Raw genomic sequence first — 24,576 nt, forward strand, 5'->3', positions numbered from 1 at the left:
AGCACAGGCATGTGCCACGGTCACCTAATGGTTGTCAGATGTCCTTTCCTTTCCTCTTAGATGGCACATTACAGGCATCAGTGGCTTAGGGTTTGTACTCTGGACGGATTCCAGATTGAAATTTGTCACTGTAGTGGGATGAATGGTGGTCCCCCAAAAGATATGTCCACCTTCTAATCCTTGGAACCTGTGTGTCTGCAGATGTGATTAAGAACGTTGAGATGAGCAGATCGTCCTGGGGCACCCGGGTCGGGTCTAAATTCAATGACAAGTGTCATTGTAACAGACACACAGAAAGAGAGTTGGACAGAACAGAAGGAGGCAACTGGCCAGAGAGGCAGAGATTGGAGTGATGTGGTCACAAGTCAAGGAATGCTGATAGTCACCTGGACTTCCCCCTGGAGCTCCTGGAGGGAGCATGGCTCTGCTACATTTTGGGTTTTTAGCCCCAGAACTTCGAGGGACTAAGCTTCTGTTGTTTTAAGCCACCAGCTATGTGGTAATTTGTTACGGCAGACTGAGGACACGAATACAGTCATTCACTAGTTCTGTGACCCTGGGAGAGCTTCTTAAATCCATCTGCGAAATGGAGGACCTAGTGGAACTCACTTCACAGAGCTGTTGTGCAGATTAAATACATGTAATTTGCTTAACGCTGTGCCAAGCACCTATCGACACCCCAATATGTGTTGCTATTAACGTCATTATTATTGCCCTTATATGCAGGTAACTTGAGAAGGATAAGCCCACAGGCCTGTGATGGGCCAGCGCTGCTGCAGGGGTGAACCTTTCAAGGCTCCTGACCAGGCCTCTCCAGCCTCCTGTATGAGGAGATTGTGGCTAGACTGGGCACCAAACTATTCCAAAAGAGGAGGCAATGGGACAGTTGGGAGGTTTCTTTTTTCACTCAGGCCTGGCAGCTCACAATGAAACTGCAAGGCCTGGGAAACTAGCCTCAGAGGAGTGGGAAAGGCCCTTTCACTCTATAGCTCTTTGCTACTCTTCTTAAGCATCTCATCCTTTCTTTTTTTTTTTTTTCCTTTCTTAGCCAAGGTTTTTAGAAACTGCTCTGGATAGGACCTGCAGGGAGAGTGCCTTTTTGTCCAATCCCTTCTGACTTCCTTAAAGAGTAGAATCCTGGTGGGTAAAGCACAGCAGATTCTGGGGGCACCAGGAAGACGGGTGACTCTAGAACAGCTGTGTTGCCTGGACCCATGGGGCGGAGGAAGAAAATCCATTCTCTTTGTGACTACAGGGAGTAATGGCGCAGCGACATCCTCACTGTGGGATCCCAGGCAGGAAAAACAATCCTCCTTTTGTAATGGTGATTTTAGCCATGGAACAGAAATTTCATGACCAGCTGACACTGGAGGGGTATTTGTACATTTGGATGAAAGTGAGTGAGAGATGGAAATGCCACACGTACACACACACAATGTGTTCACTGCCTTAGTAGGAGAAAGTGACTATTTCATCATTACTAACTTCCCCATCAACTGGTATCTCTCCTTCTCTCTGAGAAGGATATTTCCATACAATTTTTCTTTTTCTTTCTTCCCATTTCTATAATCCGTTTTTCTTCTTTGCTCCTGTTCTGCTCTTACCTCAAAGAGCAGCATAAGAATATAAAAACGGGCAAGGTGCTTGAGTGGGCTTTGGCAACCCAAGAGTGTTGAGATGGGATCTAGAGCTCCAGGGAACACGTGATCCTCCTGCTACGGAGGGACCCACCTGAAGGGGCCCTCAAGCCTACTGGAGGCAAAAAAGTACACTGCCCAAGACTGCTTACTCCGGGCAAGCCCTGTGAGGCACCACAGACATCTAGTGGCTGCTCAGGATAATGTTTCATGGATGGATACCAGAATGAGGAGTGGTCTAGCTTGGGCTTTACCAGGAGCCCCATTATCCTGGCTGGTTCAGGCAATCCTGAATCCTTAGTCAGCCCCTGGATGACTATTTTTTCCACTCCCTATTAGGGGTCCAAAGACACTTAGAACGACAGGCTGGCTCTATTGAAGACCCATCTTTATCAAAGTATGATCACAGTACCTGCATACAAGACCACAAAAGACAGGCATTTGGAAACATCTTCAAGCCTCAGGTTTAAATGCTAGTTGTACATACACTGTCATCTTGACCTAGGGCTGAGCTCAGAAGAGACAGGCTCCAATATTAGTTATGTGGCTTTAGGTAAGTCACTCTGACTCTCTGGGCTTCATTAATGACATCTGCAAAATGAGAGGTTAAGTCCAGATGATCTCCACGGTCCCTTTTAGCTTTAACGTTCTGTGATGTATGAGTCTTTTCAGTAGCTAGAAAAACAGCCGGATCTGATCTGCTCTGGCACTAGGGAGCTCTGAGATTAAACTGAAGGAAGCATTCTCTCCTCAACTTCATGGCTTACTTCCAAGGCATGGCTGTAACTCCAAAGAATCAACCTTCTTCACAGCGCCACATATCTGAGAACTGGGAATTATGGACTACGAGAGCTGGAAAGAACTTTCTAGTTCCTCTTCTGAATTTTACAGATGAAGAAACTGATGTTTACAGCTGTTCTAAGATGTGTCACACGTCTACTCAGTGGCAGAAAGGGGACCAGAACTCAGGTCTCCCCACCTTAGTGCAGGGCTCATTCTGTAATACCAAGCTGCCAACACCAGTCTTGCCCAATCTCTGCTGACTTTTTCTACTCTCTCTGGCTTTATCACAGCACTCTCTCTGTGCATAGCAAGTGAAGACACTCTCAACTCAGCGTTTCTTCCTTCTCTTCCTCTTTTTTTGTTTCTCACTGGCACCACTCCAAAGCAAGGAAGCAATCAGAACCAGGGGGCTGAGAAGAGCTCTGGACCACGTCCAGGTGGTACTTAGGTTACAGAGCCACTTTTAGTTCACAAGGCCTGTGCACTGCCATGGCCCCAGTCTCCTCTTTAACCCAGTTTGTAGCTTCATGGGTGCTCTCCTAGCTCAGATGGCCCATGGAGGGCAGAGTAGCCCCACCTAGAGCCCTGGGGACCGTGCAGGGCTTGGGTATCTTCAGCTTCATCAGTGTTAGCCACAAATATTCTCTGAGACACCACATCATTTTAAGCACTGCTTTGACCCAAGTCAGTCCACCTTTCTACCCACCTTCACAGTTCGGGGGCAGAACCTTTCATTTGCTGGGTCTGGAGCTGAACAGATGGCGCCTGAGTTTGCCTACACCAGCAGGAAACCAGCCCAGGCAGAGTCCCTCTTCGGCTCAAGGAAGCGCAGGCCAGCCCTACTCCAGTGTGCCAGCCAGACCCTGGCTGTGTCTTCTCTGGCACCAGACCACTCTACCAGCTCAGTGGCAGGTGTGGTAAGGAGGGGAACCACTCGCCAGCAAGCTTCTGAATCCTCTTCCACAAATCCCTGTCAGGCTAGGTCCACATTTCCTGGGTCTACCAGAGGGTAATAGCCTGCTTGAAACTGAGGACCTATGGATGCTTTCTTTAGTTAAGAAAGCAAAAAGAGCTGCTCCAGAGCCCAGGCAGAACTAGAGCCTAGTATCAGGGTTTGACTTACCTCCATCTTTCTCACTCTTGTTCTTGATTAGTTATGATAACAGAAACAGGTTAAATCAATCTATTTTCTCAGTCCCACCTCTCCCATCCTTGATTTTATTTCCCTTAAGCCCTTCACTGAACTTTCATGCAGTCTTTCCCCCACCTTGCCTCCATTTACTCTATGCAGAGTAGAGCATTAGGTGTTTTTGTTAAAGTGATGCAAAGCTGGGCTCCGGGTCTGAAGACATGGATTGAAAGGCTGGATTTGTCATGTTCTGAGAATATGACCTTTAGCAAGCCAAGCTTCAGCGCCTTCATCTGTAAAATGGAGACCATACTGATAATTACTTCTTCTACATGAAGATTAAATAAGTACAGATACTTAAATTCCTAGTATGTGGACAGCCACAAAATGGATAAACATCCCAATACATGACTGGTGAAGAAGTGGATGAATGAAACAGGAGTTCTCATTCCACTAGGAGAAACTCAGGGGAATCAATTCCATGCTCAAGTTTCTAGACATCTGAGCACTGCTAGCGTTCAAAGCCAGGTTCTACCACCTACTATGTGACTTTAGACAACGTATTTAATCTATTTATAAATTGGATAAGTGGTATACACAGACTAACAGTTCAATAAATATTTGGCTGCAAATGCATAATAAAAAAGGTCTTGGTAAAAATGGAGACTCCAACTTGCCTACAATGGAATTGTTTCCAGGACTTCAAGAATTTCATGGCATATTTAGCAAGGTTTAGGTTACTTGACAATGGGTGGAAGAATCCAGAGAGCTGAGAAATACAGGACCTCCTTGTTCTTAAGCAATATCCCGTGTGTGGGTGATGGCAGTTTAACAAACAACCTTGCCAGAGACTGAAGGGCGGGGGTGGAGTGGAGGGGGATGGAAGCAGCCTTTGAGCAAGGAAAGTCTCCTAAACTGGTGCCCTATTCCAGGGACTGACTTCCCAGGGCATGGCTACAGACCACCCCACCCCCGCTCAGTAGGGACAGGAGCAGACTTTCTGGGGGGTGGCAAAAGGCTGACCTTGTCCGCTTCTACCTCACTGCCCTGTCAAATGCCCCAGGGTCCCCTCTAGCCAGAAATAGGGACAGGAACTCCCTTCTCAGCAAATTGCTACTCCAGATAGCTATATACTTGTTCTCAAAGAGTCTCACAAAGAGAGAGGAAGCAGGTGAAGCTTCGGGGCAGCAGGCTTAAGACCCCTCCAGATTCTCTGGGCAAGGGGAAAGGAGCGACACGAGGCTGCGAAGAGAGCAAGAGAGCAAGACTGCGGCTCCAGCACCATGAAAGAGCAAGAGGCTGGGCCGAGGACTCCAGGAGGGACTTCACCTCCATCCTTCCTACTGGCCGCTGTGCGGTCCCAGGCTGTCATTCCCCCGGCTGCTCACATTTGGTCTTTCTTTCCACTAATTCCCTCCCCTGTAACCCTCATTAAGAAAACTAGTATTTAAAGCCTAGTTAACGCCGAAAAGGGGTGGGGAAATCTGTAGGGAAGGGGGAGGGAAGACAGGAGGCCAAGAAGACAGGTAGCTGTGTCGTCGCGTCCTGGGCTGCGCCCCTACCCCGAGTCCCCACCATGCCGCTCCGAACTCTGCGTGGGCTAGCCATGCCGCGCGGCCAGGAGCGCCGTCATCAGGCGGCAGGGTGCGGTGACGCGGTCCGGCAGGCGGCCGGCCAACTGCAGCCGCCCGGCCGCGGTCCTCCGCGCCTAGAGGCCCCGGCCTGAGCCCACCGCTCGCGGAGCCGGAGCGGGGCGGAGGGCGGGGGCCCCGGGCCTGCACCAGCCCGCGCCGCTCCAGCCTATCAGCGGCCGCCCAGCGGCTCCCTCCGACCGGACCAAAATAGCTGCGAACGCCTGCGACTTGCGCGGCCCTCACTCTCTGCGCGCCCGGCCCGCTGCGCGCCTCGAGGGGGCGGAGGGCCGGCGGGGGGTGGGGCGGCCGCGGAGGCCGGCAGCGCGGAGGCGCGGGATCGGCGGGCGCGCTGGCCGCCCCGCGTTAACCCCTCGAGGGCAGGCGGCGGCGGGAGCGGCGTTCATACATAAGAGCACTGCATCACGCTAATCTTCTCCCAGAACAGTATGCGTCAGCAGTACATTCACGTTCTGACTGAAGGACAAAAGGATGAGAGAGCAGTCTGCGCGGCTGCCGCCTGCACCACCGCGAGCCCGGCGCGAGGAGGAGACGGTGGGCGCCGCGCACAGGGGGTCCGCTGCTGCCCCCGCCGCTAGCCGCCGGGGACCATGTTCCCGGGCTCCGAAGCGCTCCCCGCCGCCGCGACCCCCGCTGCTCACGCCGCCGCAGCCTGCGCGCAGCCCTGTCTCTGAAGGCGCCGCGCTCGGACGCCGCGAGCTCGCTCTTTCGGTACAGAGGCCAGGCGGGCGGCGCGCCGGGGCCCGGCCGCGGCGGGGGGCGGCGGGTGGCTGCGCGCCCTCGGGGGCCGCCGCCGGCCCCGCGCCCGCCTCCGGACTCCCTGAAGGGCCTGCGGTATCGGCGCGCCCCGACACGCGCTTCCCAGCGCGGACCCGGTGAGGCGCATCCTCCCGCCGGTGCCCCTCGGGGCCGCACTGACTGCTGCTCCCCGCGCCCGGAACCAGGACTGGAAACTCCGCCAGTTTCCCTTTTTAACCCTTGCGCGCAGGAAAAGGCGAGGAAGGGGGGGTGTGTCTGGGGAAGGCGCGGAGCCGGACACCTCCTCTTAACCCTCGCGGCCCCGCGCGCCGACGACTGCAATCCGCGGTGCCAGCCCGAGCGGCCGACAAAGGAGAGCGCAGCGCAGCGGTGGCCGGGCGGCTCGGGCCCTCGCTCCCTCCGGCGGCGCGGAGCCGCGGGCTGGGGGCGCCGGAGGCACACTTTGGCGATGAAGCGGTTCTCCCCTAGGCTGGCGCGAGCCGGTGCCAGGGTCCAAGGACAAAGCAGGGAAGCGCTGGTGGCGCCGCTCCCCGGGCGGAGGGGGGGGCATGCACCTGCATAGCCCGCCGGGCCTCGGCTCTCCCGGGTGCGCCTCAACTCCGCGGCTTCGCCCGATCTGGCTCCGGATTGACTAGAAGCCATTTTGTCTCCCCCACCCCTCCCTTTTCCTTTCCCCTCCCCTCCCCTCTGCCCTCCCAGCCCCCACCACTTCCCCCCTTTTGTTAATTAAAACTAAGAAGTGAGAATGGGAACGATGTGCCCAGCTCCCGTGGAGAAAGCTTAAAGACACCACGCCAATTCCTTCCTTCCAAGGTAGGTGACAGCGAATTGGGTGGGGAGGGTTGCAATGTGGGAGCAAAGTCCGAGCTTTTGGAGGGCTGGCTGCAGGGTGGGGGCTGGCCGCTGAGGAGCCGCTCTTCAGTTTGGCGTGGTGTTTGTTGGCCGATCTGCTCCGTCTCTAATCGCCCCCTCCCCACCTCTTTCTCCAGATGGAAAGAGGAGCTCCTAGCTCACTTAAGCCGGGGTAGGGCTGGTTCTCCTTTCCGAGCCAAAATCCCAGGCGCTGGTGAATTATGAACGTGCCACACCATGAAGCTCTTGTGGCAGGTAACTGTGCACCACACCTGGAATGCCGTCCTGCTCCCCGTCGTCTACCTCACGGCGCAAGTGTGGATTCTGTGTGCAGCCATTACTGCTGCCGCCTCGGCCGGGCCCCAGAACTGCCCCTCCGTCTGCTCTTGCAGTAACCAGTTCAGCAAGGTGGTGTGCACCCGCCGGGGCCTCTCTGAGGTCCCTCAGGGCATTCCCTCCAACACCCGGTACCTCAACCTCATGGAAAACAATATTCAGATGATCCAGGCTGACACCTTTCGACACCTCCACCATCTGGAGGTCCTGCAGCTGGGCAGGAACTCCATCCGGCAGATTGAGGTGGGGGCCTTCAACGGCCTGGCCAGCCTCAACACCCTGGAGCTGTTTGACAACTGGCTGACAGTCATCCCCAGCGGGGCCTTTGAGTACCTGTCCAAGCTGCGAGAACTCTGGCTTCGCAACAACCCCATCGAGAGCATCCCCTCTTACGCCTTCAACCGGGTGCCCTCCCTCATGCGCCTGGACTTGGGGGAGCTAAAGAAACTGGAATATATCTCTGAGGGAGCTTTTGAGGGACTGTTCAACCTCAAGTACCTGAACTTGGGCATGTGCAACATTAAAGATATGCCCAATCTCACCCCCCTGGTGGGGCTGGAGGAGCTGGAGATGTCAGGGAACCACTTCCCTGAAATCAGGCCTGGCTCCTTCCATGGCCTAAGCTCCCTCAAGAAGCTCTGGGTCATGAACTCACAGGTCAGCTTGATTGAGCGGAATGCTTTTGATGGGCTGGCCTCGCTTGTGGAACTCAACTTGGCCCACAATAACCTGTCTTCTTTGCCCCATGACCTCTTCACCCCATTGAGGTACCTGGTGGAGTTGCACCTACACCATAATCCTTGGAACTGTGATTGTGACATTCTTTGGCTAGCCTGGTGGCTTCGGGAGTACATACCCACCAACTCCACCTGCTGTGGCCGCTGTCATGCTCCCATGCACATGCGAGGCCGCTACCTGGTGGAGGTAGACCAGGCCTCCTTCCAGTGCTCTGCCCCCTTCATTATGGATGCCCCTCGGGACCTCAATATCTCTGAGGGTCGGATGGCAGAACTTAAGTGTCGGACTCCCCCTATGTCCTCTGTGAAGTGGTTGCTGCCCAATGGGACAGTGCTCAGCCATGCCTCCCGCCACCCACGGATCTCTGTCCTCAACGACGGCACCTTGAACTTTTCCCATGTGCTGCTCTCAGACACTGGGGTATACACATGCATGGTGACCAACGTGGCAGGCAACTCCAATGCCTCGGCTTACCTCAATGTGAGCACGGCCGAGCTCAACACCTCCAACTATAGCTTCTTTACCACAGTCACAGTGGAGACCACTGAGATCTCACCTGAGGACACTACACGCAAGTATAAGCCTGTTCCTACCACGTCCACTGGTTACCAGCCGGCATATACCACCTCTACCACGGTGCTCATTCAGACCACCCGTGTACCCAAGCAGGTGGTGGTACCCACGGCAGACACCAATGACAAGATGCAGACCAGCCTGGATGAGGTCATGAAGACCACCAAGATCATCATTGGCTGCTTTGTGGCAGTGACTCTGCTAGCTGCCGCCATGTTGATTGTCTTCTATAAACTTCGTAAGCGGCACCAGCAGCGGAGTACAGTCACAGCCGCCCGGACAGTTGAGATTATCCAGGTGGATGAAGATATCCCGGCGGCAGCATCCGCGGCAGCAACAGCGGCTCCATCCGGTGTATCAGGTGAGGGGGCAGTGGTGCTGCCCACAATTCATGACCATATTAACTACAACACCTACAAACCAGCACATGGGGCCCACTGGACAGAAAACAGCCTGGGGAACTCTCTGCACCCCACAGTCACCACTATCTCTGAACCTTATATAATTCAGACCCACACCAAGGACAAGGTACAGGAAACTCAAATATGACCCCCCCTTCCCCCCAAAACTTACAAAATGCGACAGAATGCGCACACACACACACACACACACACAAAAAAAGACAGCAACTTTTGTACAGAGTGGGGAGAGACTTTTTCTTGTATATGCTTATATATTAAATCTATGGGCTGGTAAAAGAAACAGATTATATTAAAATTTAAGAACAAAAAATTAAAACAAAACTATTTTCTAACTTGTAAGTTCTATTTAAAGGGGGAGGGAGAAGGGGATCTTGGGAACATTGCGGGATAGAAACCACAAGTCAACTTGCTATGCTGCCAGGAGGGATTTCTGGTATAAGGTTGAAACTGCTAAGACAAAACCAACTCAAACAACAACATACGTCCCTGAAGAGGGAGAGTGTAGGCTGCTGAGGAGGTAGGAGGGATAGACAGAATCTGTCATTTTTTAGAAGATGCTTCATAGGATATAGGAAATACCCGTTTCTACAGACATCTTCCTTAAGCTGAGAGCCGTCTTTGCAGGTTTATCTTCTTTAAAAAACAAATAAAATATATATATATATATATATACAAAAAAAGCACCAAGAATTTGTATTGTGCCAAAATGTTGAGAGGCAATAATTCTTTTTTTCTTCAGAGACCATGGGGAAGTCAGACCTGTCAGCTTACTTTAGACAGGAAAACCACTACAGTTCCAATGAATCCTTAAAGGGGTTGAGTCTGTAGGTCTATGTGCCCAGGTCTCCGGCTTGCGCACTGGGCACTGGGACATGCGTGTGCCTTGCCTGACGGCGCTTCAGGAAGGAGCAGGGAGGGAAGGAGCTGGCTTAGCTCCGTCAGATGCTTTCACACTGCACCAGATCCTGCAGCTTGGCTTAACCCCCTCTGTGCAAGTCACGTGTGTAGTCAGGGTTTCCCAAGAGGCAGTGGCCCCTGAGGGGGGTGCGGCAGCAGGGAGAGGGTGGGAAGGGAGGGTAGGAGCCAAGGACGTATTCACAGGAGGCCATCAGTTAGCACGGGGCCATGTCCACCTGTTGTTCTGGGTATCTGACAAATGATTCTAGACAATGATTGCATTTTACGATTTTTTAAACAGGTCTTATTTGTTTTAGGGTGGCAAGGGAGGAGAGGCTGGGTGTGGGGAGCTTGGGGGAGTGGAAGCTTTTCTCATACCTGCGATTTGGTGACTATTCTAAATGCTGATTCATTAGGGATTATTCCTGCTGATGTCAACTGGTTGTGGGGACAGGGAGGGGGCACACCACAAGTACAGACAAAAAAAGAGAGACGGAAAGGGCACAGGCTCGTTCAAAGTAATGAAGCCTTTCCCAACTAGGATGGTCCACAAAAAAGACGTGAAATCCACAGTTCAAAGTGTCACACGTGCTCACAAGCGAGTCCTGCGTTGGTGTCCTGTTGAAGGGGCACAGTAAGGGGAAGGCTTCCCTCTCCCAGGCCTGCCTCAGTAGGAGGGGGCACAGACGGGGCGGACGGGGCTGGGGAAGGCAGAGCTCTCTGTTGTTCTGGTCCATTTAATGATGTAACTTCTTTCATTTATTATTTTAGCTTTAAAACGAAATAAAGCATTCAGTTTTGAAAGGGGGTGGGATGGGTGGGGGGGAATGCCAACAAAAGAACACTGATTGTAATGTGAGAAAAGTGTATTTTTGTATTTTAATAAATATTGTTCGATTTGTAATTCAGTGTCCCCAAAGGGTTAAATTGAATAAGACCCTGAATCTATAGGTTCTCATAAACAATCAAGTCATTTCTATTTAAAGGGGTGCGGGGGGGGGGGCAGGGAGAAAGAGAGAGGAAGGGGAGGGGAGAGAGAAGGTGTGAGAGAAAAAATGTTAATTTTTTTTTTAAGTAAGGGAAAATGCTAAAGCTGTCAACACCCTTTCCTTAGCTTAAATAAAACCACCCCACTCTAGCGTACCTTCCATGAGCTGAGTGTGTTAGTCCCTGCCTTTGCTGAGGGGTGGGGGGTATAACCACATTCCCTCTGCCCTGGAAGAGCAGGGGAAATGGGTCAGCCTCAGCTCCTGGGGACTGGCCAGAAGTTAAATGCCACCTCAGCAGAAGCTGCTGGCCAGGCAGCACCAGCTCTACTGAAGGACCCTGGGGGACCTGGATTTGAGAGGTCTGCAATAACGTTGTTTGGCTGAAATTTCCCATAGGAAGTGTTGCTTTGGTTATCTGAGTGCTAAACAGTGAACCTTGTCTTGGTGGTGGTGGGTGTCTGTCTCCTGACACTGCGTACTGATGTCCAGGGAGGCTGCAGGCACCGAGACCCTGGGTTGCTTCAGTGCTCGTATTTACACTAATGCAGGGACTCAGGACTGAGTGGGTGTGAGCTGGCACTGAAGATGGAGAGAGGCAGGCAGCACTCTGCAGCAGTTAAAGAATGGCTAAGAAAGGGCCAAGTCTTGATCCTCAGGGGGTATATGTATAGTTTCTGGGTAAACCCAGTAAAAATGGGCAGTCTGAGATACGTGGGCACACACTTATAAAATGCTGCTCAGGTTTCCAGGCTCCCAGTTCTAGTCCTCTCTGTGCTCCATTCCTGCCCTCTCCCCAATAAAAAGAAAGAAAACAGCAGCAGAGTAAAAGGTGGGACTTGTCTGGGACCAGCTGAAAAACCTAGAAATTGTCCATTTTCCTACTGCCGCAAGACTAACTCAAGCTCTTTAGAATAACTTTCTGGACCCGCATTCAGAGGTGACTGTGGGAGTCAGGAAGCTGCTGCTTCAGAAATGAGATGGGGAGCCAATTTCCTAATACCCCTCCTTTTTTGATAGCCATCTGGGCGACCAGGGCACTACGTGGCAGCTCTGGAATGATTTGCGTCTGCAGTGAACAAGGTCTGAGGAGAGAGGTAAAAGGCCTAAAACAGAAAGAGGGAGAGTACCAGAACAGGGCTGGTTCCCACCCATTTGTCCTGGGGGCTGTGCTTATTCAGGTCTTGGGATGGAGGCAGAACTGCTCTCCAGAAGGACCCTCAAAGGAGCTGGAAACCTGAGAATATGGCTCCTAGGTATAAGAACCCTCAGAGCCGCAGGGTAATTTCTTTCCCCGTGGGGCCGACCCTCTGACCTGGGGCACTGTTTCAGCTTTTGAAGCAGGTCTGCTTTGCTATAACATTGGGCCTGTCCTCCCCTGTAAAAGCACTTGGGACAGCTTTTCAGGGAGGAGTCCCATGGACACCTAAGTGCAGCCTTTAATGCTGTGGGCGACTCATTCCTAGGGCCTGGCCAAGCTGTAGTTTGTTACCTGGGAAGGGAATTTGGGCTGTAGCTCTTCAGGGGGGTAGTTACAGCAACACGTCAAAGAGAAAGACTTTGCTGCTGATTATATGGAGTTAGAGAATTTCCCTTCTAGAGTTTTTTAAAGGCTGTGAAAAATAATTTAGTCTAATCCCTTCGCATTTTATGGTCAAGGAAACTGAGCCCCAGAGAAACGGAAAGACATATCCAAGGTCATACGGCCAGTTAGTAGAAGAGGTGGGAGCCAGATTAGGCCTCTTAACTCCCAAGTCAAACGTATGTTCTCACTCAGGCCCTTACTGGCTCTCCAGAACATATTTCTTTCCTTGCCAATATGCAGTTAAAATAGGACCTTCCTACAGATACCTTTTGTGTTCTATCTGCTTCCTCTTGGGGCTGTTCAATCTCCTTCAGAACCAGCTCGACTGCCCTTCAGGGCCTGACCGGAGCTTGACCACAGGGGCCCTGCATTGGTTAGGGGCCACTTGTGCTCATTGAGGGGTTAGATTCTCAGGCTGCACACAATAGCTTCCTGGTTTTTAGGCCCAATGGCAGACAAACGAAGGGGGAAGGGGAAGGAGATCAGGCAGGGCGTTCCCATAGCAAAAGTGGCCTGGCCTTCCTGCAACCTTGGAAGCTTTGCAGAGAAGAGGATTGACTGTGGTCTTAAAGTACCTACTGGAGCAAGTTCTCCATAGTGGGGTGGTTTCTGCTGATTTGGCTCCACCGTGTACCCCAGCTCTTTCAATGCCATGCTGTGGCTGCCACTCCCATACTCTGCACCAGGCCCTTCAGTGTAATGCTGCATCCTACTGTCATGAAGGCAAAGGCAGACAGGCTAGTTTCTAAGGTCTTGAGACATTAGCTTTTTCTTGGCTGTTTAGCATATATTGGGGCCAATTGCTTGGGATATGCTGTGTGGGACAACATAGCTGAGTCTCTGCAAGACAATTTCTGTTGGTGGTGGAGAAGAGGGCCAGAGGCCATCGCCACTAGTTGAGACCCTGGCTTCCTTCAGTGGTGATGGGTAGAGACTAGGAGAGTGCTAAGCGGACCTCTCGCCCCAGGCTTCTACCTCAGGGGTCCAGAGCCCATAATGAAGGCTAACACTTTACTGCAACAAAGCAGCAGGGGCTTAAAATTAGAGAAAAGACAGAGAGAGAGAGAACATTTATATCCAAACATATGTCTGATTTTATCTCCTCTGCTGGCACTCAGCACTCCATGCCATTGGCTAACGCTGGCACCTTTCACGCCATTTCTAATCCTGCCTCAGCTAAACTGCAAGGGAGCTTTTGGCTCAAAGTGCCTCTCTCGGTCTCCATCCATTCAGAAAGCACCCTGTCCCCTTGCAGGGGGAAAGAATGATTTGAGCAGTGGATTGAGGTTATTTTCATCTTTGCTTTAAATGAAAATGAAGTAAATTACTTCTTGAAGAAGGGATAAAGGCTTTAGGAAGTAGATCAGTGAAACACAGATATCTGCAGAGCAATGTAGCCTAGTGCTCACAAGTATAGACTCTGGAGCCAGTCTCCTGCATGGAACCCCAGCTCTATCGCTTATTAGCTGTGTTAACTTTGGGCAAATACTTAACCTCTCAGTGCCTCAGTTTCTTCATCTGTAAAATGGAGATAAAATTAGCATCTGCCTCACTACTTCATAGATTGTTAGGAGAATTGAAAGTTTCTCTCTCTCTCTCTATATGTATCTTCATGCCTAGAACAATGCCTGGCATACAGTGAGTGCTATATAGGTCGTAGCTCTCATTACTTGACCATATACACAAGGGTACACCCCCGGTCACCACTTCTATCGCTGAACCTCATTGTGTCAAAAAGAACATGCCTATTGAGCTATTCTGGAGAAGGAAGATGGTTTATCCAGAAGTCAGGGGCAGCACCATCTGTAAGTCCAAGCACTGTAATAAAGGGTTGTACTTTCTTTCACAGGAAAACCCTATCTTAATGCTCTGATCCCTAGATCAGCTCTACAATTGGCCCAAGGTACTATCTTTGTCTAGCAATAGACACCTATCCTTGGGGTGAGCCAGAAGAAATTCAGTGTGCTGCTGCAGCTGCTGTGGCACAGGCCAAGGGCTGCGACAAGACATAGCTACCTGGGAAGACTTGGTCCTTTACCAAGAAGGCAGTCTTTCTTAGAGGCCTCTCCACCTAGCCCTGCATCTACTGCAATTAAGCAACATTATCTGGAAGTCAGTGATGAAATCCTCCCCGACTGTGAAGCCTTATCAGGGGCAGGAATTGGCAGGGGGCGCCTAGAGGGAGATGGTAGCACAGAGAGGATTGCTGGGAGCTTCCAAGCAGTATTAAGACAACCTGGAGAAAAGGGCAGAAAAAAGCACCATAATTTGAGGAAGTGCAAGAAGAATGGAGCTATATGGCTAACGGTCTGCAATGCACTTGAGGAGGGAAGCCAGGGAGATCCCTCTGCTTAGCAGGCAGGAGGCTGGCTGGACCCTGGATGGAGGAGGACTGGTGGCGTGAAATTCATGCCAATGCAAAGGAAAAGAAGGTGGGGAGATCAGCTTTCCAAGAGAAGCCTAAGAAAGAATGCATTTTGATTTCCTAATGAGAGGCTTGAATTAGATTTTAGGATGATCGCAGGTTTTATTCTCTGGTACATGCCAGCTGTGCCATCAGTACCCAGGCCAAACCACCTACCACAACAGTCCTGCTTCCAATCCTAGAGGCTGGCCACTGCTTGGGGATGCAACCCATCCCTCAGGGCTGTAATCTAATTCTGACCCTACCAGGCTCACTCAGGGGTCTGCTCTGAACCTGTGTCTTCATTTCTACAGAGGCATAGTCATGGGGAGAGATGTGAGGAGGGGATACTTGCTGTTTATACATGAAAAGCGTACTACTGCAGAAGGAGGGTGTTATATAAATCAGGTTTTCCCATAAAAATAATGATGGCTGTGAGTTCAGTGCACATGAACCCTGACTGTGAGTCAGAGAGATTAGGCCTAAGTCTGTGGGGGATACCCCTGGGAGAAGCTGTCTTGTCAAAGGAAGTTAGGATTTTAAAGGGTGGTCTTGTCTTCCCTAGCTTAACCCATTAAGAAGATTTCTGAACCTACACTAAGGAGGCATTGAGCTTCAAGGCTACTCTAATGCTAGGTGTGGGGGCTCCGTGAGATCAAAGTAATATTTAGCCTTTCGGGTCCATTCATTCTGTGCACCTAGGAACAATACTAACGCAAGTGGTGATGTTTAGATCAGTTACCACATACCAAAGGAGCAGTCCTTGAGCCACTTGTTTCTTTAATATCCTACCCTTTTAGACCCCCACTAATCAAAAAAAAAATTTAAATCTCATACCAAGTTTTCTCTCCCATAATCCCCATTTCATGACAGGACCTAGGACATCCTGTAAGATCCCCGCATTCTAGAAGAATGATGGCCCTTTCTTCCTTCTAACAGTTCCCATGCTGTTTTGTCTCCAAGGCTCTCCCCTTAATCTGTAGTCTCTTACAGTTCCTTTAAGGTCTCTTCTCAGCCCTGGTTTCTCGGTGTCTCTGAGCTGGTACTGATTTAGTCACTAGATAAGTCATTCTACCTGCTCAGTGAGTCAGCAAGGATGACTGAGAAGAGCTTTCACACACTAACTGTTCCTTGGGCAAAGTTTGGTTTCCTGCCCTGGGGCTACTTCTTCCCAGTCTTCAAGGCCTGGCTTCTTCCCTCTACCTACCCACTCACCCCAGGTTCATTAAGATCATTCAGACAGCTTCTCCTACTCAAGTTTCTCCTTTTGGTGAAGTGAATGAGTTACAGGCAGCACACCACGGAGGCAGGTCCCTGCCTGGCGTAGCCTGTGTTTGTAGGAATGCTGGCGCATTCTCACATTAGGCCTAGCACAGACCCAGAAATGGAGCTGAGGCCTGAGATACCAACAGCCTGCCAACCACAGTGGTTACAAGTTATAATCTATTACCATTGCAAGAAGACTTAATTTCTGGACTTAAAGGAAGTCGGCTAATACCTTATCCTATTAGCGTCTGGCCTGTGTGAATTGACAATGGTTTCCTTCTGACATGACAGCATATTCTTCCAATTCATCTCTTTAAGGCTGAGGAAGGGGAAGTCTGGAGGAAGAAAGGAGGGAGGAAAAGAAAAGCCTAAGGAAGAGACTGCTAAAGGCACCAGGGAAAGGGAAGCTTATTTTACTTGTCTGTTTTGCTATTAGAAATGGAGAGAGGGGCCTTGGAGAGAGACATGGCCAGTCTGAGCTATCTCAGATGATGTTTGCATTGCATTTCCATTCTCTCGTGAGGACAGTGATTGCAACTGCTGGGTGTGCTGTGTCCAAGAGGGTCAGAAACAAGTTCCTGGAGCCATAGAGGAAGCACGGATACAACCAGAATAAAGAATGGGCCTCTTCTGTGCTCTTCTTGTCTCAGTCCATTGTGCCTGCTGGGGAGCTTTCTCTTTCCTTGATCTCTCTTCCCCACTCTAATGGGGAAGTCCACATCTGCTCTGACCAGCGGTACATGTCAGCTGAAGGCACCTTCTCATCTGGGTGTTGTCAAGGCTGGCTGACCTTTTACCAGCAATGAACACAGAATAGAATGAGTGAGGGTCTATTTGTGGCTTCTAACTTCGGGGTGGAGCCCTGGTGGTGCAGTGCTTAAGAGCTACGGCTGCTAACCAAAAGGTCAGCAGTTCAAATCCACCAGCCGCTCCCTGGAAACCCTATGGGGCAGTTCTACTTTGTCCTATAGAGTTGTTATGATTTCAAATTGGCATGACGGCAATGGGTTAACTTCAGAGATGTGGGGACAGTGAAGAGAACTCCCAAGTTAATTCAGAAAATCTACATGAATCCTCTCTTTTTGTTTACGAAGAAAGGGAAGTCCAGGGAGATGTGCCTTGTCTAGTACCACACAGCTGGTGAGGCTGACACCAGAACTCCAGTCTCTGGGTTCCCAGCCCAGCACTATCCCCAAACACCAGCAAGGCCACTTACAACTCCAGGGGGTGCCATTTACAGAAATGGTAATGTGATTAGTGCCCCCTGGAACTTTCAGTTTGGTGCAGCCCCTTACAATTTGCTTCTACGAAGGGAGAAAGAGAAGGGAAAGGCCTTTCAAACCAGTACTTTTTCTGTGCTTAAAACTCTGAGGCAGATGGCGCCCACTCATGATTGCATCCAAACAGCTACAGCTGAGAAATCAGGCAACGTTCCTTTCTCTTCAACCACAAGTGTTTCCAGGGCAGGTGGGTTCTGATGGCAGCCCAGACAGCTGATAAACTAAAAGGGGTATTTGTTACTTACACTGTTCTCCCCTTCTAAGAGTGAAGCGGTGTAAGGTAAACAACATCTATCCCTTGTGGGGAGGGCTTGCAGAAACTGAGTCATGCTAGAGGTTTGCTGAAGGTCATGAAGACCACTGGCAACTCAGAGAAGCCTGGAGTCCCGCTCCCCACCCACCCGGCCTTCCTGGTGTTGTCAGGGGTCTCTAACAGGCTGCTTTGGCCACCTAGGCTGTCTCAAGGGCCTGCTCTGAAACAGGGTTCAAAAGAGCTAAGTACGTTGTCTCCTGTCCTCCCATCTCAATAAATCCTCTCTTGGGAAATGGAGTGGCCCCGGCTATAATTTTATCGCATACATTTAATTAGAATCTGTCTCCTTCATGGTGGTTTCAAGCGAAGTCCCAATAGAAACATTCTAAGAGAACAGCCACTTTCAGCCAAGGATCTCTTTTAACCAAGTTAATTTAGCAGAAATTTGCCATCTTGGATCCGGTGGTGTTACCTCCCTTTTCAACTTCAAAGCTGGGAAGAGGAAGGTGGTGGGGAATGCAGGGAAATAAAGAGGAGGGCGGGGGCTTCATGCAAATGAGTTTCCATTTATTCAGCAGTGGTAATTTCTGCTAGCTCCCCTAGAGACCGGTCCCCTCCAATAATGGCCTGGCTCTAATGATTCCCACTCCTAAGCAACAGCCTGTGTTCTGCTGGGGTTGAGATGAACCGTGCCAGAGAAATTCCCTTTCTCCCGGAGGTGCTGCTGTCATTACGCAGGAGAGATTAGCTAGCCAGGAGGATGTGCTCTTGGTGGGGAAACAACCCTAGCAGGAGAGAATGCTCTTCTCTAGCAGGTATGGTGCTGCTGACCTGAGACCTAGGAGGCTGAGAGAGGTTGGAGGTGAGCGGTAAGATGGAAGGGCAGACACTCTGGACAAGGAGAAGAGACAGGAGAAAGGAAATGCCCAGGTGCCTCCTGGTGAGCTGGAGGAGCAGGCTGGCTGGCTGGAAGGCAGGGGGAGCCTGGGGTGTGCAGTGTGGTAATGGGTTAAGCCTAGGCATAAGGGGCCATAACAGATGTGCCTCTGAGACAGGAACATGGTAACAAGTTTACTGGAAGCCAGGGCTGGGGAGTCACTCTCAGGTCCCTAAATAGTGCTCATTCCCAGGGGAGAAGCACAGGGTTATGGGCTAATCCTGAAAATGGGGCCCTGGCTAGTACTGAGGCTGCAGTCAGTAGAGGGTGGGCGTTCCTCTCATTCTGTCCCTCCCTTCTATTATGCTGCAGTGTTGGGGGGAGGCTAACAGTGTGGCAATAGTTACTGCTGGGGCTGCTGCCAGTAGGTCTTTGAGTAGGGGGTAGGGTGTCCCCTGGTTTTACCCCTGGTGGCTTCCGTGAGATAGAGATGGGCTGCTTCCAGAGGCTGCCTGGCCAGATGTGCCAGCAGGCAGCCCCGCCAGAGCCTGCAGTGCAGACAGATGCCCTGTGCCCTACTCGGGATGGCAAGACCCTTTATGGCACTGCGGCTCGGCTCTGGGGCTGTGCCAGAGCGGCAGGGTAATGTTCCTCAGCCAGATTCATTCTCCCCAGACCTCTTCAAAAATGTGGGCCATGGAGGGAGGCACATCTAATTAAATTACTGTGTCGTGGGCTGCCCTGCCTGGGCAAGGGCTAAAAATGGGCTCGTGCTGACATGCAAACTCATCTGTGTACACAGAGCAGGCGTTTGTGTTTGGCGGTCAGCAGCTGGATGGCGTTGGCAGTGCCCAGTGCTGGCCCAGTGAGCTAGACTCTGGGCCGCAGCAAGTCAGAGTCAACAATAATCCAACCCAGGCCCCTACGGCTCCGATGACCTTTTTCTTTCTACTTAAAAGATGACTGAGTGGCATTCCCCCTTCTGACATCAATTCCTTTCTCTTCAGATGCCTCTCTTCCTGACACCCAGGACTTTTCCATAAGGTGGTGCCCTGTGGCATGCTGAGGAGAAAGAAACAAAGCTGCAGTGAGTGAGTCAGATAGCACCTGTAGCTTGGCAGGGGACAGAGGGGTCTCCCTGGTGATTCTCTAGAGTGCAACCTCAGTAGTTCTCCACTGGAGCGCAAAGTACTGGATAGAGAACTGTTTTCAGGTGCCAGAGTGAAGAGACAACGCTGCTTCGCCCTCTCCCAGCCTGAATACCACATGGATCTAGGACCGGACCATCCATCAGAGACAAGAAGTTTAGTGGCAACCAGAGCCATTGAACATGTGGAAAGTACCAACCTAAGCAAACGCTGGCCGGGCCAAACTTGTCAGCCCCACTAGGGCATTTCATTTCCTTCCTGGAAGCTCAGGCCTCACTGCGCCAGTTTACAAAATGCCATGAGGGTAGCGATTTGGCCCTGAGTAGTGCTGCTGCTGGAGCCAGAGGACAGGGCTGCCTCCCTGCTTGCATGAACTGGTCTGGGGAGGGGTCAGGTGTACTATGCGGAACAGGAAACATGACGGCTGCGCGGTGGGAGCTGAGATCAGGCAAGAGTCTGCTAGGGGTCTTTTCCTTGTTCCTGGAGAAGACAGAGCCGTTTCCACATGTCTAAAACTTTAGTGAGTGTACTACGTGGCGCCTGGGAGGCAGCCCCGCCTAGAGCATGAGGAGCCACCTTCCTGGGCGGTTAGCAGTTGTACTGATGCAGCCTCCTTGTGTGTGGAGCGCCTCATTACCAGGCAGACACCCGGATGATGCGAGCAGTGAGTTCAGGCAGCCCTGCTGGCTGTGGCAGCCTTTAGTAGGCCCCTATCTAGGCAGGTTGAAGGCAACGCCCCAGGGAGTAGAGAGGGCAGAAGTGCGCAGCAGGCATCGCACCTGGAGCCCTGCTGTCCTCCAGACACTGCACTGAGCAGCTCTGGGCCGTTCTCCTGCATAACCAGAGGTGGAGGCTGGTGTCTCTGCCACCTGTTCTTGCTGGCTGTTTTTGGCTATAAATCTTTGGTGGCTCCTTTAAGGGCTAAGACAAATATAGTCGATTCAGGTCCTTGGGACTCACCTTGAGAACTTAAGACTGTGCCTGAGGGTCACTTCCAAGTGGCTAGAATTTATGGGTCCAAAACCAAAAGAGGCAGATCACTAAGATCTGATCAGACACAAGGAGAAGAGAGTGGAGCCGAGACTCTTGCCTGTGGCTGAGAGGTTAGGCAGCACTGAAGGCAGACAGATAATGCTAGAAAGAGGCCCGGCAGGGCAGCCAGGAAGAACGTGAAATTGATCACTTTGGCAAGCTCTAAAACGGTTCCTGGGTGCTACATTCTGGTAAAGAATCCCTCCTTCCTTCCTTTCTACAGCAGATGGAAGAAAGCAGGCCCCACACCCCTGGGCTGTAGGTAACCATGACATCTGGAGTGGAGTAAGTCCCCCAACCCAATCCTACTCCATCCACACGGCACCATGCCCACTAGGACATGAGAGTTCACCAAGTGACTGGTTTCTAGGGCAAAAGGAGATCCTCTTCAGGCAGCCTCTGTCTTCTTTAGTTGGTATGTTATTGGTCCTTGGGTGCCAATTAGGATATTTTATCAAAGATTAGAAATATCTTTATCCTGAGGAAAATATCCCTAGCTGTATAAAGAGAGGATAATATATCTCAATCCTGATATAGGGTTGCTCTGAGGTAGAGGTCACTCTACAGCACTGGGTTTGGTTTTGGGATAAGTGACCTTGTAGGACAGAGTACAGTTCTGTAAATCTTTCTCCCTTGGAGTGGCTGGTGGGTTCAAACTGCTGACCTTTTGGTTAGCAGTTGAGCACCTTAACCATTGTACCACCAGGGCTCCTCGGTTTGGGGAAAGTCCCCTATAAAACAAGTATTCACTTTTGGTACTTAGGTTCCCTCCTGTTTGAGCAGCCTAGCACTGAGACAACTTTCTGCAGTAGAGACAGCCTTGAAATCATGTGTGTAACAGCTAACTCAGCATCAGGGAGGAACGATTTGAACACTGGTATGGCAGTACCAATGGCATTCTGGCTGCTGGGCCCCTTGGACCCAAATGATCAATGCCCCCGTGGTCATACCAGGTTAGTGAGAGTCTGAATGCTGCCACTGGACACCCTCCCTTCTGCATGCTGTCTCCAGGGCATGGCTGTGGCTCTCTCAGGCAGGGCCTGCTGGATGGGACATCCCAGTTCCTGTGCCTGCCTGCAGCTCCGTGCTGCTGCTGCTCAGCAGGAGGCTGGCATGAGGAAGAGCAGGGGGGTGCCCGAGGGCAGGAGGGCTGTGGTACCGTATCTTTCACCTATAACCCTGCTCATACTTGCTGTCAGTCACTCTGTTTCTCTCGGAGGGACAAGGCGAAGGGCAACTGACGTACTGCAGTGCTGTGACAGGGCGCCACCTTTCAGCACCTGAAACCCAGCTGAGAAACTGAGGCGTAGAGTCTGCATTAAAAAGAGGAAGGGGCAGGAAAAGGATGAAAGCAGGAGATTCGGACACCTGCTTTTTCCTCTGGTTGTCTCTCAGTGATTACTTAGGAAGCAGAGTAGGTGGGACTAAGGCCATTTACAAACATAGTGCTGATACAGACTGCAAAGTGTTTTCTGCACGACATGATGTTAAACCTTGCTGTGCCCTGTCCTCTGTGGTCCAGGAAAGTGCTTCTATCATGTCACTTAGGTTAATATGCCAGGGCATGAACTAAGAATGGCCTTCCCCTCAGCCCCAGGTTGGTATGTAGGAGGCCTGGCCCAGCCTTGCATCTTGGGAAAGCAGGGTAGGAGAGGGGATGGGAGTGGCAGACGTCACTGGATAAGGCTGGGGCCATCTGCACTGCTGTGAATCAAGGTTGGCTCAGACAGAAGGCGCGAGGGAGGAGGTGCAGCTGCTGATGGCTCAGACAGCTTGGACCTGTCCAGGCAAACAAGCCGCTCAAGTGCAAGAACAGCCAGCCAAGTAGGCAGAGCCCGAATAAGGACTTCAAGCTTGAAATATCTGAAAAGATATGGAGGGAGGAGAGGATGCTGTCTGGGATTTCAACTGGTGTCTAGCCTGGCCTCTCCCTGCTGAGGCAGCTCTCTGCAACCCACGGGCAGGGTGTGATGCTGGGGAGCTGGTGGGCTGCAGGAGCCTTGCGTTCCTTAAGCTAGAATTTCTTAAAAGAGCTTCATCTTTGGTAACAAATTACAGAGAGGGCTCTGGATTATTCTCCCTCACTAATGCCCCCAAACAAAAGTGAACATCTTTCTAGAGATCTCTGTCTCCCCTCCACTCACCTACCCAAGGTTAAGAAGCGGGAAGCTGTTTGTGTTTGTGTGTGTGCACGTGCATGCGTGTGCATTGGGAGTGGGCAGGCTGCACCATCAGTCACAGGGTGTGGGAGCCCAACTGGCTTAGGAGGCCAGCACAGGGGCGCCTGGAATAGGCAGAGCCTGCCTGCTCTCCCAGCCTCCTGGAGGGGAAGGGCCTGCAGAGTGGGCATCGGGGGGACAAGTGCTGCCAAGGCTCTTCTAGTGAAGGCCCAGGCTGGTTCTCTGCCCCAGGGCATGGCTTCAGCACCAGATCAGGCATGTGGGAGTTTCTAGGGGTGTGGGCTGGACTTCAACATTTTAGAAAAGTATCCGAGTGATTCTAGGGCACACCCAGGATGAGAGCTTCTGTTCGATTCTGGGGTCTAAAGGAAGGCAGGGAGGAGACTCAGCGGTGGCCGGATTGGCTCCTGATAGCGGGGGACAGTCCTGTCTCCAACTTCAGAAGTGTTTCTTGTACTCGGTTTTGTGGAAGCTGAGCTAATGCCCCAGAGGTGTCATTTGGTTCAGGAGTAACTTCCAGGATTGCTGGCCAGGTTTCACCGACTGGCTGCCCTGGGAAACAGTGGCTGGTCCTCGTTGTGCCCAGAAGAAAGCGAAACTCCGACAGGGCTCTGGATCTTATCATGGTTTAGGTTCATAAGCCCAAACGAATGAGAAACCAATCTTCAAAACGTGAGGCTGTGACTCTTGCTTAGTGGCACGCGACGCGGGGGCCCCTCTCAGGCTCACTGATTTACTCGTGCTTATTTAGAACCAGGACAGTGACTGGCATGCACCAGGTGCTAGCCAACATGGAGATGCCAGACTGGCTCCTTGCCCCTGAGGAGGTCGGCACACGAGAAAAGGATGACCTTGGATGGTTTACAGGCAGCAGCAGCACAGATACGTACTGGGGGAGCATGGCAGGAGCAAGCGGGCGTCAGGGCCTGCCTCCTCCCACCCCTGTAGTTCCGTGACGTACAGAGGAGGCCATGTGCCTCTGAGGCTGCTGCTCTTGGACTTGGCTGGGGGAGGAACTCCCGGTTAGCATTCTGGATGCAGGCACTGGACAGGGCAGTCCCAGGACTGACTCAGACCCTTAGGGAGAAGACCGAGATGCTGTAGGCCTGCTAACAGAGGTGCCGCTGGCACCTGCTGACATAACGGTCTCAGGGTTCCCTGAGGGAGTGGGAAGCTCTCAGTAAACACTGCTGGTAGCAAAACTCTGGGCTGGGCGAGTGACCTCGGGTGTCTGTAGTCCTCCCTCTCCCTTAACTTCCTTCAGCAACACACAGAGTCGCTCAATGTTCAGTTACTGTGAAGAGTAATAAATCACAAAGCCCCTACAGAAAGACCCAGCAGCTTGCCCCTGATGAAGAGGGCTAAGCCAGGTCCTAAGCAAGGCTACAGTGTGTAAATGTAGCATGGAGGCTTCCAGCCCAAGCTCCAGAGCTCCATTTAGTCTGACTGCAGCAAGCTGCTGTTCTCCTCACTTGCCGAGCAGCCAGAGCAAAACACTGCTTGGGAATTGGAACAGTCCCTGAGGGCGAGGGCGCGCGCGCGCGTGCGTGCCGCGTGCACACGCACGCACACGCATGCAAAAGGAGCTGAGAGCACGTGAACTCCTGGGAAGGGGAGGGAGGGACAAGTTTCAGACCCTAGATGTGGGAAAATCCACGTGGTAGTGTCAAACACTCTTGAGGGCATCAGGGCTTTCCTGGGTCACACTGTAGCTGTCTTCTGTTTCCCTGGTATAAGTGTCGGGGTGGCAAGAGAGGGCCTCGGGGTAGTGCATGCAAGTCTGGCAG

At 51.8% G+C, this 24,576-nt stretch overlaps 2 protein-coding genes across 2 annotated transcripts in view; one reads left to right on the top strand and one right to left on the bottom strand.

Moving 5' to 3' along the window:
* The window catches only part of SND1 (staphylococcal nuclease and tudor domain containing 1), a 487,657-nt gene that overhangs the window by 56,878 nt on the left and 406,203 nt on the right, over positions 1-24,576 (bottom strand). The gene's annotated exons all lie outside the window — the stretch shown is intronic.
* LRRC4 (leucine rich repeat containing 4) lies at positions 6,709-10,598 on the top strand. The gene is made up of 2 exons (XM_003407250.3): positions 6,709-6,773; positions 6,950-10,598. Exon 2 carries the CDS (start codon positions 7,050-7,052, stop codon positions 9,006-9,008), a length of 1,959 nt encoding a protein of 652 aa, XP_003407298.1. The 5' UTR covers positions 6,709-6,773; positions 6,950-7,049; the 3' UTR covers positions 9,009-10,598.

The sequence above is a fragment of the Loxodonta africana genome, chromosome 8 (assembly GCF_030014295.1).
Source record: "Loxodonta africana isolate mLoxAfr1 chromosome 8, mLoxAfr1.hap2, whole genome shotgun sequence".
NCBI classification, from domain to species: domain Eukaryota; kingdom Metazoa; phylum Chordata; class Mammalia; order Proboscidea; family Elephantidae; genus Loxodonta; species Loxodonta africana.